Source organism: Nematolebias whitei, chromosome 1 (assembly GCF_014905685.2).
Source record: "Nematolebias whitei isolate Nwh7 chromosome 1, NemWhi1, whole genome shotgun sequence".
Taxonomy (NCBI): domain Eukaryota; kingdom Metazoa; phylum Chordata; class Actinopteri; order Cyprinodontiformes; family Rivulidae; genus Nematolebias; species Nematolebias whitei.
The window spans coordinates 42,250,229-42,264,313 of record NC_056498.1 but is presented as its reverse complement, the minus strand read 5'-3'; the positions used below and the strand labels follow the sequence as shown (position 1 = coordinate 42,264,313).

Here is a 14,085-nt window from a genome sequence, read left to right as displayed (position 1 = left end):
CTCATACAGAAGTGAATCATACCAAAGTGACTCATACAGAAGTGACTTGTTCAGAAAGTCACATATAAAGCAACTTTTACACAAGAACAAAATGTCAGACCGTTTATCAGAACATTCACCTTTTTAACCTGACACTTCACAACATTAACATCCACTAATGTTCATCTCAGAGTGTGTGTTTAATTCATAGTGCATGAGTTTCAAGTCTTGTCCCAGTACAGTAATGCAGTATTAGAAAGAGGCATAGTACCATAACAGCTGCTTTGAAGGTGGTTAACGACATTATTGTTGCTCTTGATAAGAAGCAGTGCTGTGCAGTTCTCTTTGTCGATTTGTCAAAAGTATTTGATACTGTACACCATGAAATTCTGACAGCCAGGCTCAGGGACTGTGGGTTTTTTGGAACAAGCTGTTGCTTGGTTCACAAATTATCTCAGGAATAGGACACAATGTATTAAATATGATAATTTGTGTTCTGAAGTTGTGTAGATGAACAGATGCTGCAAAATATTCATCAATTAAAACGGATTCCTCATTTTTCTGGACTGAATAAAACGTGCATTGAATTTAATGAAATGCAAACGTGAGACGTCATTTATCTTTGACCCATCAAAATGAATGCGGTCATTTATTTACAGAATCAAAGTTTAACATCAAACATTTACATTAATTTGGCAAAATATGAAAATAACAACATAATCAATCAATCAGGAAAACCATACGGCCATGATTTTCCGTTGCTTCACCACAGACATTTATGAAAACTGTACAATTATGATCAATTATCCACACGGCGGTGGATGAGCACTTTACTCAGACATTTCTAAATTATCTGGAAGGATTTCTACTTGAGAGAAGAATTTAAAGATGGGAATGAAGTTTAAAGGGAGTAAAAGATGGTATGTGAGGGGAAGTGTTGACCAGAACCGACACTCTCCATCAGAACCCAGCTTTCCTCGGTACGCTTCGGTAGGAAACTTGACTCATTACCTTTCTGAAGATTAATCAGCAGATATGGAGGTCCAGTTAACGCTACCTGTCCAGCGTCTCCATAGGATGGCTGTGACTCATCCGAAGTAGTGACGAGATTCCGTCCGACACAAGCTCACCTCAGCAAGTGGAAAGTGTTATAATCCCATGAAACTCGGAAGAGCTCTGTGGTCATGTCAGGGTCTTCCCGGCTCCCAGCCAGACCCAACAGAACTTCACAGAACTGAGAACTGGGCAAATCCAGAACTGGCTCCCACAGCAACTGCACAGCACTAGGACATATCAGAACTCCTCCGCGCCGCCGAACTTCTCCAAACCCACAGAACTGAAGACCAGGAAGTACCGACATTTTTAAAGAGCTCTTTTCCCGGTTCATTTGGGAGTCTTCCCATTGGTCAGTACCGACCAGACAGGGGTGTGTTTTGTGACGTAAGAGGTTACTAGGAGTCAGAAAAAAGCGAGAATGTTATTGAACAGATTAAACTGTTCTCAGAGACAGAGAGAGTTTTGTTTTGGCGAGTTTTAGAAACAGGTGCCAGCTCTACGTCTGAGAGGATGTAAACAAGACAGTTGTTCCAACACATGTCTGCTTCGACTCCTGACCTTGGAAAACGCACACTTGCTCATTCAAAGACAGAAATCAGAAAATGCATAAAAATCTGTAACAGACCTTACCATGAATTCTAACTCTGCATAAGCATTAAAAAATCATTACACTGTTTCACAGTTAATAAAATTGATTAGTTCACTGCAACATCTATAATGGTTTGAACTAAGACACATTGATTATCAACATTTGTAAAATAGTAATGATAATAAAAAGAGAGTGTTCTTCCACTTGATTTTCAAGAAAGAAAGTCTCAGGATGGGTGAACCTGTATCTCTGGATTCAAATCAATGAAATGACAGTTCCTGTCCCACAAGGTTCTTAAGGTCAAGGGTTTTGACCTTAGGCTTAGTTTTGACATCAGGTTAAGTTCACTACAGTTGCAACGGTTCATAAGGGGGTACCGCAGGGATCTATATTAGGTCCCCTTCTATTCATAATTTATATAAATGAATTGGGACAGAATGTCTCTGATGGTAATTTGCACTTTTATGCAGACGACTGTTATTTATTGCACTGGATCAACTTGTCCTTAATACAGATAAAACTAAATGGATGTACTTTTCCAGATCCAGAGGTCCACAAAACATCCCCTCTGTGTTCTCTTGCAGTAGAAATGAAATAGAGCTGGTTCACACATATAAATATTTGGGCATTTTGATCCCCTCACTTTCAAACCCCATGTGGAAAGTCTTGTGAAAAGGCTTAAATTAAAGCTGGGCTTTTATTTTCTAAATCAGCTGTGTTTTTCATAAACTGCTAAAAAGTGACTTGTCTCTGCAACTGTCATGTGTGTGTTGGACTATGGAGATGTTTTGTACATGCCTGCTTCCTCACGATGTCTTCAGATGCTCGACTGTGTCTACCTCTCTGCTCCGAACTTCATTACAAACTGCAACACGTCAACACACTGTTGTGATTTACAGAATATTCACGGTGGATGACCTGCTCTGGCTGCCTGAAGGAACTCCCTCTGGTCAACTCTTATTAACAGGCACTGCTGGGACTCCTGCCGGACTACACTCGTCCTGCAGTTTCACTGAGAAACGTTGACTCTTAGACTTGTCACTCATGAGTTGCTGCTTCTTTCTGTCTCTTTTGCTCCGACTGAATTGTGTCAGAAGTTTCGTTCACGCTGCTCCGTCATCTTGAAACTTGCTACAAGAAACTCTGAGACTGACTGAATTCACCTCATTCAGCACGTTTACATCCAAACCAAAAGTTATTGAGGCCACTTCAATGACTTGTACCTGTTTTAATAGTTAGCTTGTTTTAGACCTGTTTTTATAACTTGACATTTTCTATAACTGTAATTTTTTGTCTTGTATTTGTTGCTGCCTCTTGGCCAGGACCCCCTTGAAAATGATGTTTTAATCTTAATGAGTTTTTATCCTGGTAAAATAAAAAATATCTGGTGACGGTCAGATGTCCCAGCTTTTCACCAGCCTTGAATGCAGCATTAACCAATCAGCACCAAATGGGTCAGGTTCTGACAGACCCAGAATTCCTTCAGAGTCTGCAGCTTGTCCATCTTCAGCGTCACAGAGACCTGCTGAGAGCTGGTCTACATGTCAGGGGGTGTCTCCTGGTGTCTCACTCATCGTCAGGTGATGCGTTCAGGTTCCAGGGTTTTGGTCCAGTACCGTCAGATAACTTGTTGTTTGCTGGTTTGTTTGGTTTCAGAGCCTGTTTCGAGGAGCTCCAGACAGACTACTTGTTCTGGTGGTTCTTCCTGGACTTCATCTCTGATGTCATCTATCTCATGGACATGGCCTTCAGAACCCGGACTGGTCAGCAGATGCATAACGTGCACTCTGCTGTGTTCGCTCTGACTCATGTCACTGATCGTAGCTGGTGTGTGTCTGCAGGTTACCTGGAGCAGGGGTTGCTGGTGAAGGATGAGCAGAACCTACGCGAGCGCTACACAAACACCTTTCAGTTCAAACTGGACCTGGTCTCCATGATCCCCACTGATGTCCTGTACCTGATCGTTGGGGTCACGTACCCTGAGGTCCGCCTCAACAAACTGCTGAGGTTCAACAGGTATGATTCTCCAGTACTCCTCAGCAGGCAGGACCAAAGCTAGAAACAAAGTATCATAAACTGGTGGAAACCAGAACCACACCTTCAGAGGAACGTCCCACGGTTATTTTACTGTCTTCAGTGCTACATCATCTGACACTGATCCATGTTGGTTCATCAGGTCACAGCAGAACTTTAAAGGGAGGATGGACCTAGCCTTAGACAGTGAAGGGGCTTCACCTCCTCCTTTGGAGGTTTATTGAGCATGTCCCACTGGGAGGACAGACCCAGAGCTCCGTGGATGGATCATTTGTCCTCTCTGCTGTGGGAACATCTTGGGAACCTCCAGGAGGAACTGGAGAGGGTCACTGGGAGAGGGATGTGTTTACCTCCTGGTCCTGGTATCTCCACAACCTCACTTTGGACAAGAGGCTGAAAATGGACGGTCAAAGAGACGGTGGATTTGGTGGACTCATTTGGCCCCATTTGGACCACATGAGGGACCTTCTGATGGGTTCAAACATCATATTTCTTTTCATTAGATCATAAATGTTTTTCAGGGCTGGTCATTGGTTGGAGGGTTGGTACAGTTCTCCACCTTCAGACCCAAAGTTCTGCCTGAGTGTCAGAACCTGAATCTTTCAGTATTTATGTCCTCGTTTGTTTCTTTTAGGACCAAACGTTAGACCTCCTGTCTTACTACCCCAGGTGCTGACTGTTCTTAAGGTTCGGACCGCTCACTCCAGTGTGTTTATTTCAGGATGATGGAGTTCTTCCAGCGGACCGAGACCAGAACTAACTATCCCAATGCCCTTCGTATCTCCAACCTGGTCATGTACATCATCATCATCATCCACTGGAACGCCTGCCTCTACTACTCCTTCTCCAAGGCCATTGGTGGGTCCAAGTGGACCTCTCTTCCCTCTGGACTTATAAAACCTGGACTTTAGTAACCCTCAGGGTCATAATGTGCTGGTTTGTCCTGTCCCCCCAGGTTTTGGTGCTGACCGGTTCGTGTACCCTGACCCGGCAGATCCGGAGTTTGGTCGTCTGGTGAGGAAGTACGCCTACAGCATGTACTGGTCCACGCTGACGCTCACCACCATCGGAGAAACTCCGCCCCCTGTGGAGAACTCCGAGTACTTCTTTGTTGTGACCGACTTCCTGGTGGGTGTGGCTTAGCGCCTGTGATGTCATCAGCCAGTCTCAGACATGAAGCTGTGAAGCATTAGGTCTTGATGATTCATCTTCAGGGTTTTTTTATTTCACTTTTATTTTGTCCTCCAGGTGGGTGTCCTGATTTTCGCCACCATCGTCGGTAACGTCGGCTCGATGATCACCAACATGAACGCTGCCAGAGCCGACTTCCAGTCTCGCATCGACGCCATCAAACAGTACATGAGCTTCAGAAAGGTCAGAGGAGCTGGTTCTGACGGCATGGCGGACAAACCCGACCTTCGCCGCAGCTCTAACCCCCTCTGACCTGTCTGCAGGTAACTAAGGACCTGGAGAAACGAGTCATCAAGTGGTTTGACTTCCTGTGGACCAACAAGAAGGCAGTGGACGAGAGGGAGGTGCTGAAGTTCCTCCCTGACAAGCTGAGGGCTGAGATCGCCATCAACGTGCACCTGGACACCCTGAAGAAGGTAAGAACTCACGCTAACCCCCAATCACCAGGACAGGAAGGACGACTTCTGCTGTGTGCTCCTGCAGGTCCGGATCTTTGCGGACTGTGAGGCCGGTCTGCTGGTGGAGCTGGTGCTGAAGCTGCAGCCTCAGGTCTTCAGTCCAGGAGACTACATCTGCAAGAAAGGGGACATCGGCAGAGAGATGTACATCATTAAGGAGGGGAAGCTGGCCGTGGTGGCTGACGATGGCGTCACGCAGTTTGTCATTCTCAGTGAGGGGAGCTACTTCGGTGAGATCAGCATCCTGGCCATCAAAGGTAGGAGGCCCCCTGGTGGATCGCCATGGCAACAACAAACGTTTGTTAAGGCTTAAAACACGGGCCTTAAGGTCCAGTACACAGAGTTCAGTGTTGCACCTGTTTTAGGAGCTGTTCAACAGTCAGCATCAGCAGAGAGAGAGGACGGCTGAGCTCGTTGCATCTGGAGCTCACAGCTGGTTCTTCTTGGACCTGATTCTCTGTTTCAGTCAGAACCACCTGGTTGAACTGAACCCTTCTGTCTGTAAAAACACACGATTCCAAACTTTAACGTTTGAGTTCCCCAACGGAACATTTTTCAGAGTTTCTCATGATGCTGTGGATGTTTGAAGCAGAAATGTTCTCCATAAACAGCTGAAGATGTTTTGATCTCAGCTGAACGTTCTAAACTATAAAGGAGAACATTTTAGAGCAACTTCGAAACTGAGTTCAGGATGTTTGATGAGCAGAACCAGAACTTCTTGGGGATGGTGATGTCAGCAGAGATGGGTTAGCCAAACATCTCAGAGTTCATTCTCCATCTGTGAGAGCTTCAGCAGAACTTCGGCTCGTTAGGGTCGTAAACACTTTGACTTCTCCTCCTTCAGGCAGTAAGGCAGGAAACAGGAGGACTGCCAACATCAGGAGCATCGGGTACTCGGACCTGTTCTGTCTGTCCAAAGACGACCTGATGGAGGCGCTGACCGAGTATCCTGATGCTAAAGCTCTGCTGGAGGAGAAGGGGAGGCAGATTCTGATGAAGGATGGCCTGCTGGACCTGGAGGTACGTTCACATATTTCTTATCAAGCAGGGCGCTAACGTCCAACCTGCTGTGGTTAAACCTCGACGCGTGTCCTCCTCCAGGTGGCGGCGCAGGGCCCGGACCCCAAGGACATGGAGGAGAAGGTGGACCGGATGACCGGCACCCTGGACTCCCTGCAGACCCAGTACGCCCGGCTGCTGGCAGAACACGACGCCACTCACAGCAAACTCAAACACCGAGTCACCAGGCTGGAGAGGAAGCTGGCCCCGCCCCCTCAGGCCCCGCCCCCCTCAACACCTGACACTCAAACCACCAAAGAAGAAGAAATGGGAAGAAAATGAAACGTTGAACTCAAATTTAAGTTTAAAATTTAAATAAAGTCCTGCCGGTGAGACGTTCAAGGACCGTCTGGCAACTGCAGTTCAGGCTGGAGTGGAAGAATCAGACTTTAATCTGCTCCCAGATGTTTTTATTGTATTAGAGCTGTAAAACTTTGTAATTTTATTAATTATTAAACAATAATCAGCCTGTTTGCTTCTTTAGTTTTCAGCTGGCAGCATGTTTGAAAATGTTTTAACATCATTTAAACAAACATCCGTCAGTCATAGAGCGAGCTTTAGTCGATATTTCACTGACAGAAACATTCAAATGTCTTTAATAATCTGATTCAAATAATAATCTTTTCAAAAACGCTCCGCCAAAGATCCTCATCCAGACGACGGAGCTGAAATAAAGAGGTTTTATAAGAAAAACACAAACTGTTCTTTTATTTTCTGTTTCTGCAGAAAGAACAAACAGAAACACCCAGAAAACACAAATCAGCACCAACACAGGTTTATCAATGAACTCTTTCACTTTAGTTACTATAAATCATGTTTGTTTCCATGTAAAGAGATTTAATAAACTTATTTTTCATAAACACTTCTGTCAAAGCCAGTGTTGTGATTTATGGATTTACAGCAGAAAATCATGAACGATCCAGAAACCCACTTTAATAAACTGAAAACTCTCCTGTTTGTCTTTTTTGTGTTCTTTAAATCACGTTTAGCTCTAAATATAATAAATATGATGATTTTTTGTCTAACTCTTCAAAAAACTATTTATACAACCAAGTTATTGTTAAAGGAACATTAAAACTTCACAGTAATTAAATATTCCTCGTCATGTTTGTGATGTGTGAATATTATATTAAATATTAAATACATATTAAATAAATATTAAATACATATTAAATAAATATTAAATAAATATTAAATACATATTAAATAAAGGCTGAATGGATGAATTTGACTGACACGTGGAGCTCACATAAAACACTCAAACCATCAATCAGAAAGTCAATGATCGAGTATTATTAGTGTATAATGATCAATATTATCTAATAAGTCCAGCTGTGTCTGTTTGTTGTAAAAAATAATTTTTTAAAGGATAAAAATAGTTTTTATTAATCATGCAGATAAATCCAGCCGCTCACTGACACGTCACGCTTCTGCCTCAGCGTGTTTTCAGTGATATTGTGGGAATTGTAGTTTCTACTCCTTTTAGTTTGACTATTCGAGAGGCTTAAAGAACTTCTTATCCCAGCATGCACTGCGGACTGCCGCGTATGACAATCAGGCATCGGAGTGTCTGCTCGGTCTGCTGAGGTCAGTTTAACTTCAAACTGCGGCTTAAGTCACTTATTATTTGTGTTTTAATCAAAACTGAAGAGTTAAAGAAGCACTCGTGGAGTTTATTATTATTTATAAGTTGTTATTTACAGGATGTGACGCGTTGTTTGCGTGTTTATCTGGGAGCTGTTAGCTCGGTTAGCCGGTTAGCTCTGTTTGAACTGAAGCTACTCTGAGGCTAAAGTCAGCTGAAGGAATCAGCTGAAGGACTTTCTTAATCACACAGAGCCACTTTATGTTTCTGTTTTTATCTGCAGCTGTAGTTTCATCAGAGAAAACAACCGAACTCGGGTCCATTTGAGCTCCATCACCTGGAGCATGCGCAGTGCTCCTTACTGAAAGCTTCCTGTTTAACCCCGCAGGCGGTTTGGGAGGTGGTTGCCATGGAGCCGGCCTGGCGACAGCAGGGCAGGGGGCGTGGCCGAGGTCAGGATGCTCAGGGTCAAAGGTCACGCCCCCTGCAGAAGGAGAGGCCGGCTGCTGCTGGACCAGGACCCAGGATGAAGACAAACTCGACTCCTGAACCTCTGCAGGGTGATGAAGAGCTCAGATTTTGGGTTTTATCAGCACCAGGTCCAGACCCGGTTCTAACACCCACCACTTTTTTTTTATGTCAGGAGAGTCCAGGTTCCAGGAGATCCAAAAGTCTAACCAGGCTGCTGCCAAGAGGCTGGTGGAGAACCACCATGTCAGCTCCTCTTCCTCTGATGAAGACAACGATGAGGATGATGATGGAGACCAGCAGAGAGGGAAGATCCTGGAGTCCACCTTCACCTCCTACACGGTCCAGACAGGTGAGGGTCACCTGAACACGAGGTTCTGACCCTGAACCAGATCAGGTTTTCACTGCCCTCTGTGTCCAGACGGAGACTCTTCGGGTCTGCTCAGAACCGGTCAGTACGTCAGCGACCTGTTCCAGTCCGGAGCGCTCACCTGTCTGATCTGCATCGCCTCCGTCAAGAGGACGCAGCCGGTCAGACACACACACAGAAACACACACCAAGCTTAAGCTGTTTTCTCGACCCGCTTCGTCCGATCCGGGTCAGGGAGCTGGTCCTGGACTTGAGAGGAGCCGGGACACAGTTTAATTCTGTTTCGTCTGTTGATAATTTATCTCAGTTAAAGTTAGTTGTATGTGTTATTTTTAGCAGGAACATGATTTATTTACAAGTAGATTTAAGTTAATAATTGAGTGGGATTCAGTAAAATATTTTCCATGTTTGCTGTGAAAACTTCACCTCAATAAAAACCTGGCGTCATATTTAACCGAGTTGCAGAGCAGCTGTTAGGACTACATTACCCATGAGCCTCAGCTGCTGCTGCTCTCGTGTGGAGAATCGTGTGTTTAATTAGATTTGAAGAGAAAAGTATTTTCGGTGACAGAAGCTCCGTCACTGTTTTCAGTTTGTAGCTGAACAGGATTCTGGGAGTTGTAGTCCACAGCTTCATGACTCCTCAGGAGGTTTCTTCCATGCACACGTAAACGGATTGTTCCGTAGATGTTCTCAGGAAATTGAGAGTCTGTCGTTAGTTTTGTAACCCTAACCCCTCAGACCCCGAGGACTCGGACCTGGACTCCTGTGGGTCAGAACCTGTGTTTGTGTTCAGGTGTGGAGCTGCTCCGGATGCTTCTCCCTCTTCCACCTGCCCTGCATTCAGAAATGGGCCAGAGACTCCGTCTTCCTCATCTCCTCCATCACTGATGAAGACTTCGGTCAGAAGCAGCACCCCTGGCCCTGGTGAGGAACTCAAGACGCTTTCTTTTAATTCAAACCCTTTTAGAGGAGCTTATGATGGTGGTCAGGAGAAGATGTGGAAACCTCTTGTCTACTTGTTGATGTTCCCTCTGAACCTCTTCAGGTGTTTGATTTATAAATGAAAGTAAAAAAAACTCTATTCTCTAAAAGTTGAATTAGTTTCAGGTCCAGATCTATGAACCGTCCACTTGTGTTCCTCTGATTGTTTCTGTTCTCCTCTCCTCAGCCCCAAGTGTCGGACAGAATATCCTCCCAGCTCCACGCCCAACAGGTACGTCTGCTGTCAACGCCGCAGATCAGAACTGAACCGGGTCAGAACATCTTCCTCCTCAGCTTCAGTTCACACTGATCTTCATCACTGAGGAGTGTAGTGGAGCAGTCCGGTGTAACCGGACCTGAACCTTAAAGTTCTGTAAAGACTGCGTTCCTTCAGAGGTTCAGATGTTCAGGACTAAATGTCCAGCAGCTGGTTCACCTGAAACTTCTGTTTGGTTGTGTTCATGGTGTTGGCTCTGTGTTGCCTTCAGGTACATGTGTTACTGTGGGAAACTGCAGGATCCTCCAGCTGATCCATGGCTGGTTCCTCACTCCTGTGGCTCTGTGTGTCAAAAGGAGCTCAAACCTGTCTGTGGACACACCTGTCTGCTGCTCTGTCACCCTGGTAACCACACACACACACACCTGCTGGTGCGATTGTTTTAGGACTTTAGATTATCAGATGATGTCACAGATTATTGTCACAAAGGTGTGATGCGTCACCTGTATGATCCTGTGTGTGTTTGTTTGTTTTCAGGTCCCTGCCCCCCGTGTCCAAAGATGGTGTCAGTGTCCTGCATGTGTGGTAAAGCTAAGCCCCTCCCCCGTCGCTGCAGCAACAAGGTACACACCTGCACCGCAGGACGGTTTCACCTCCGTCCGGTCCGGTCCGTTGGTGTCGAGGACACTCGGTCGTTTTCATCAGGATGGAGGGAAACTCCCACCTGATGACATGTAATAATGAAACGGGTCCTGTCAGAACCCTCCTGTGAGTCGGGGGGGGGGGGGGGGGGGGGCTGGAAAACGACAGGATGCTAATGGGAGGAGTCCAGTGGGGGGGGTTCACTCACCCTCCACTCTACACAGACTAATTAACATGCAGCGTTACTAATTATACACCTGGACTCCAGTCAGGTTTATTAAACTTCACATGTTAAGAGTTACAGCATTGACTGACCTCAGGGTTTCTGAGTGGTCAGCATCTTACCTGCACAGCATGATGTTGGGGCTGTGTAAAGTCTGTAGGTTTAAGGAGGAACTTAAGGTTTAAAACTGTCAGATTTTAAAGATTCAAGAGTTAATTTAGTCTAAAACTGAAGAACGTTTTAGGGTCAAGTCTTAGTTTAATTAAACAAAAAATATAAATCTTTGTTGACCAAAACACTACAGAATTTACAGTACAAAGTACTGTACAAAGTACTTTACAAAACACTTTACAGACTTTACAGTGCAAAGTACTGTACAAAGTACTTTACAAAACACTTTACAGTACAACATACTGTACACAGTACTTTACAAAACACTTTACAGTACAACATACTGTACACAATACTTTACAAAACACTTTACAGTACAACATACTGTACAAAGTACTTTACGAAACACTTAACAGTACAAAGTACTGTACAAAGTACTTTACAAAACACTTTACAGACTGTACTGTACAAAGTACTGTACAAAGTACTTTACAAAACACTTTACAGACTTTACAGTACAAAGTACTTTACAAAACACTTTACAGACTTTACAGTACAAAGTACTTTACAAAACACTTTACAGTACAACATACTGTACAAAGTACTTTACAAAACACTTAACAGACTTTACAGTACAAAGTACTTTACAAAACACTTTACAGACTTTACAGTACAAAGTACTGTACAATTACTTTACAAAACACTTTACAGACTTTACAGTACAACATACTGTACAAAGTACTTTACAAAACACTTTACCGACTTTACAGTACAAAGTACTTTACAAAACACTTTACAGACTGTATTGTACAAAGTACTGTACAAAGTACTTTACAAAACACTTTACAGACTGTACTGTACAAAGTACTGTACAAAGTACTTTACAAAAAACTTTACAGACTGTACTGTACAAAGTACTTTATAAAACACTTTACAGACTTTACAGTACAAAGTACTGTACAAAGTACTTTATAAAACACTTTACAGACTGTACTGTACAAAGTACTGTACAAAGTACTTTACAAAACACTTTACAGACTGTACTGTACAAAGTACTTTACAAAACACTTTACAGACTTTACAGTACAAAGTACTGTACAAAGTACTTTACAAAACACTTTACAGACTTTACAGTACAACATACTGTACAAAGTACTTTACAAAACAGTTAACATACTTTACAGTACAACATACTGTACAAAGTACTTTACAAAACACTTTACAGACTTTACAGTACAAAGTACTTTACAAAACACTTTACAGACTTTACAGTACAAAGTACTGTACAAATTACTTTGCAAAACACTTTACAGACTGTATTGTACAAAGTACTGTACAAAGTACTTTACAAAACACTTTACAGACTGTACTGTACAAAGTACTTTACAAAACACTTTACAGACTGTACTGTACAAAGTACTTTACAAAACACTTAACAGACTTTACAGTACAAAGTACTGTACAAATTACTTTGCAAAACACTTTACAGACTGTATTGTACAAAGTACTTTACAAAACACGTTATAGACTTTACAGTACAAAGTACTTTACAAAACACTTTACAGACTTTACAGTACAAAGTACTGTACAAAGTACTTTACAAAACACTTTACAGTACAACATACTGTACACAGTACTTTATAAAACACTTTACAGTACAACATACTGTACAAAGTACTTTACAAAACACTTTACAGTACAACATACTGTACAAAGTACTTTACAAAACACTTTACAGTACAACATACTGTACAAAGTACTTTACAAAACACTTTACAGTATAAAGTACTTTACAAAAAACTTTACAGTATAAAGTACTTTACAAAACACTTAACAGTACAAAGTACTGTACAAAGTACTTTACAAAACACTTTACAGACTGTACTGTACAAAGTACTGTACAAAGTACTTTACAAAACACTTTACAGACTTTACAGTACAAAATACTTTACAAAACACTTTACAGACTTTACAGTACAAAGTACTTTACAAAACACTTTACAGACTTTACAGTACAAAGTACTTTACAAAACACTTTACCGAATTTACAGTACAACATACTGTACAAAGTACTTTACAAAACACTTTACAGAGAGTGAGCTACAAACAAACAGAAAGACCCTAAAATAGAAACACTGGTAACTGTCAGTGAAGGAGCTGAGGTAAAGTCAGGTGCGTCTCACACGATGACTCTTTAACATTCAGAACTCGCTGGTTCCAACTGGCAGCGGGTTCTTCTGGACTGGGCTGAATAATTTAATATTTCAATTAGTTTTATTGTTGTCATGTGGACTTTCATCAGTCCTCAGTCCTCTTGTTTGATCTGACTTCAGGTAAACACTGACCGCTCGCAGTTTCTCCACACAACCCCCTTCAGAAGAAAGCTGAACTGTCCTTTTAATGATGTAACCTGAAGTGTGTGTGTGTGTTTCCAGCCGTGGTCGTGTCAGCAGTTGTGTGGGAAGCTGTTGTCCTGTAAACAACACACCTGTTCCCAGCCGTGTCACACAGGTACACACCTCAGCTTCTCTCCACCAGGTAACCCCTCCCTACTGTGGACCTCTGCATTCATGTGTGTGTGTGTGTGTGTGTGTGTGTGTGTGTCAGAGTGCTCCCCCTGTCCCAGGGTCAGCGTTCAGAGCTGTGTGTGTGGTCTACAGGAAGCACAGAGGCCGTGTGCCAGCCCCCGCTGGAACTGTTCTCAGGTAAACCCTCCTGGACCCCTGACAGACCCCAGACCTGGACCGGTTCTGTCAGGAGGTTCTGCTCCTCATGTTGGCTCTGGAGAAGGACTATCTGTCCGTTTGCTCTTTAAACTCACAACACGAACACGTAAACAGACGGATGTTAAACTTGTCAGACCAAAACCGGTTGCAATGGACTGGTGGTTTTGACCAGGAGGCTGAGCCGGGTTCAGGTTCTGTTCAGCAGCTTTCTGTTTGGATCCATGAAGCTGGAGGTCTGACAGAGGTCTGAACAGAAATGACTGAGACCAACGTCTGAGTCTGGAGGGTCGCCTGGACCTTTGGCTGTTGGACGCAATTTAATTTGTTTTAACTTAGAATTAATGTCCAAACATCCAGATTATTAAAAATATTAAAACAGATTTAATATGAATT

The 14,085-nt window shown here is 43.3% G+C and overlaps 2 protein-coding genes across 2 annotated transcripts in view; both read left to right on the top strand.

Annotated features, from left to right (window-relative positions):
- The window catches only part of cnga1b (cyclic nucleotide gated channel subunit alpha 1b), an 8,609-nt gene extending 1,812 nt beyond the window's left edge, over positions 1–6,797 (top strand). Inside the window, exons 6-14 of the mRNA XM_037677132.1 lie at positions 3,281–3,387; positions 3,466–3,640; positions 4,380–4,516; positions 4,614–4,786; positions 4,907–5,032; positions 5,113–5,265; positions 5,333–5,564; positions 6,152–6,327; positions 6,409–6,797. Of these exons, the coding sequence (XP_037533060.1) occupies positions 3,281–3,387; positions 3,466–3,640; positions 4,380–4,516; positions 4,614–4,786; positions 4,907–5,032; positions 5,113–5,265; positions 5,333–5,564; positions 6,152–6,327; positions 6,409–6,648 (1,519 nt within the window). The 3' untranslated portion in view covers positions 6,649–6,797. The remainder of the gene's footprint in view (positions 1–3,280; positions 3,388–3,465; positions 3,641–4,379; positions 4,517–4,613; positions 4,787–4,906; positions 5,033–5,112; positions 5,266–5,332; positions 5,565–6,151; positions 6,328–6,408) is intronic.
- A 1,095-nt stretch (positions 6,798–7,892) lies between these two features.
- The window catches only part of nfxl1 (nuclear transcription factor, X-box binding-like 1), a 23,952-nt gene continuing 17,759 nt past the window's right edge, over positions 7,893–14,085 (top strand). Inside the window, exons 1-10 of the mRNA XM_037677078.1 lie at positions 7,893–7,953; positions 8,340–8,511; positions 8,595–8,771; positions 8,841–8,950; positions 9,586–9,716; positions 9,961–10,005; positions 10,262–10,395; positions 10,528–10,613; positions 13,402–13,477; positions 13,574–13,671. Of these exons, the coding sequence (XP_037533006.1) occupies positions 8,361–8,511; positions 8,595–8,771; positions 8,841–8,950; positions 9,586–9,716; positions 9,961–10,005; positions 10,262–10,395; positions 10,528–10,613; positions 13,402–13,477; positions 13,574–13,671 (1,008 nt within the window). The 5' untranslated portion in view covers positions 7,893–7,953; positions 8,340–8,360. The remainder of the gene's footprint in view (positions 7,954–8,339; positions 8,512–8,594; positions 8,772–8,840; positions 8,951–9,585; positions 9,717–9,960; positions 10,006–10,261; positions 10,396–10,527; positions 10,614–13,401; positions 13,478–13,573; positions 13,672–14,085) is intronic.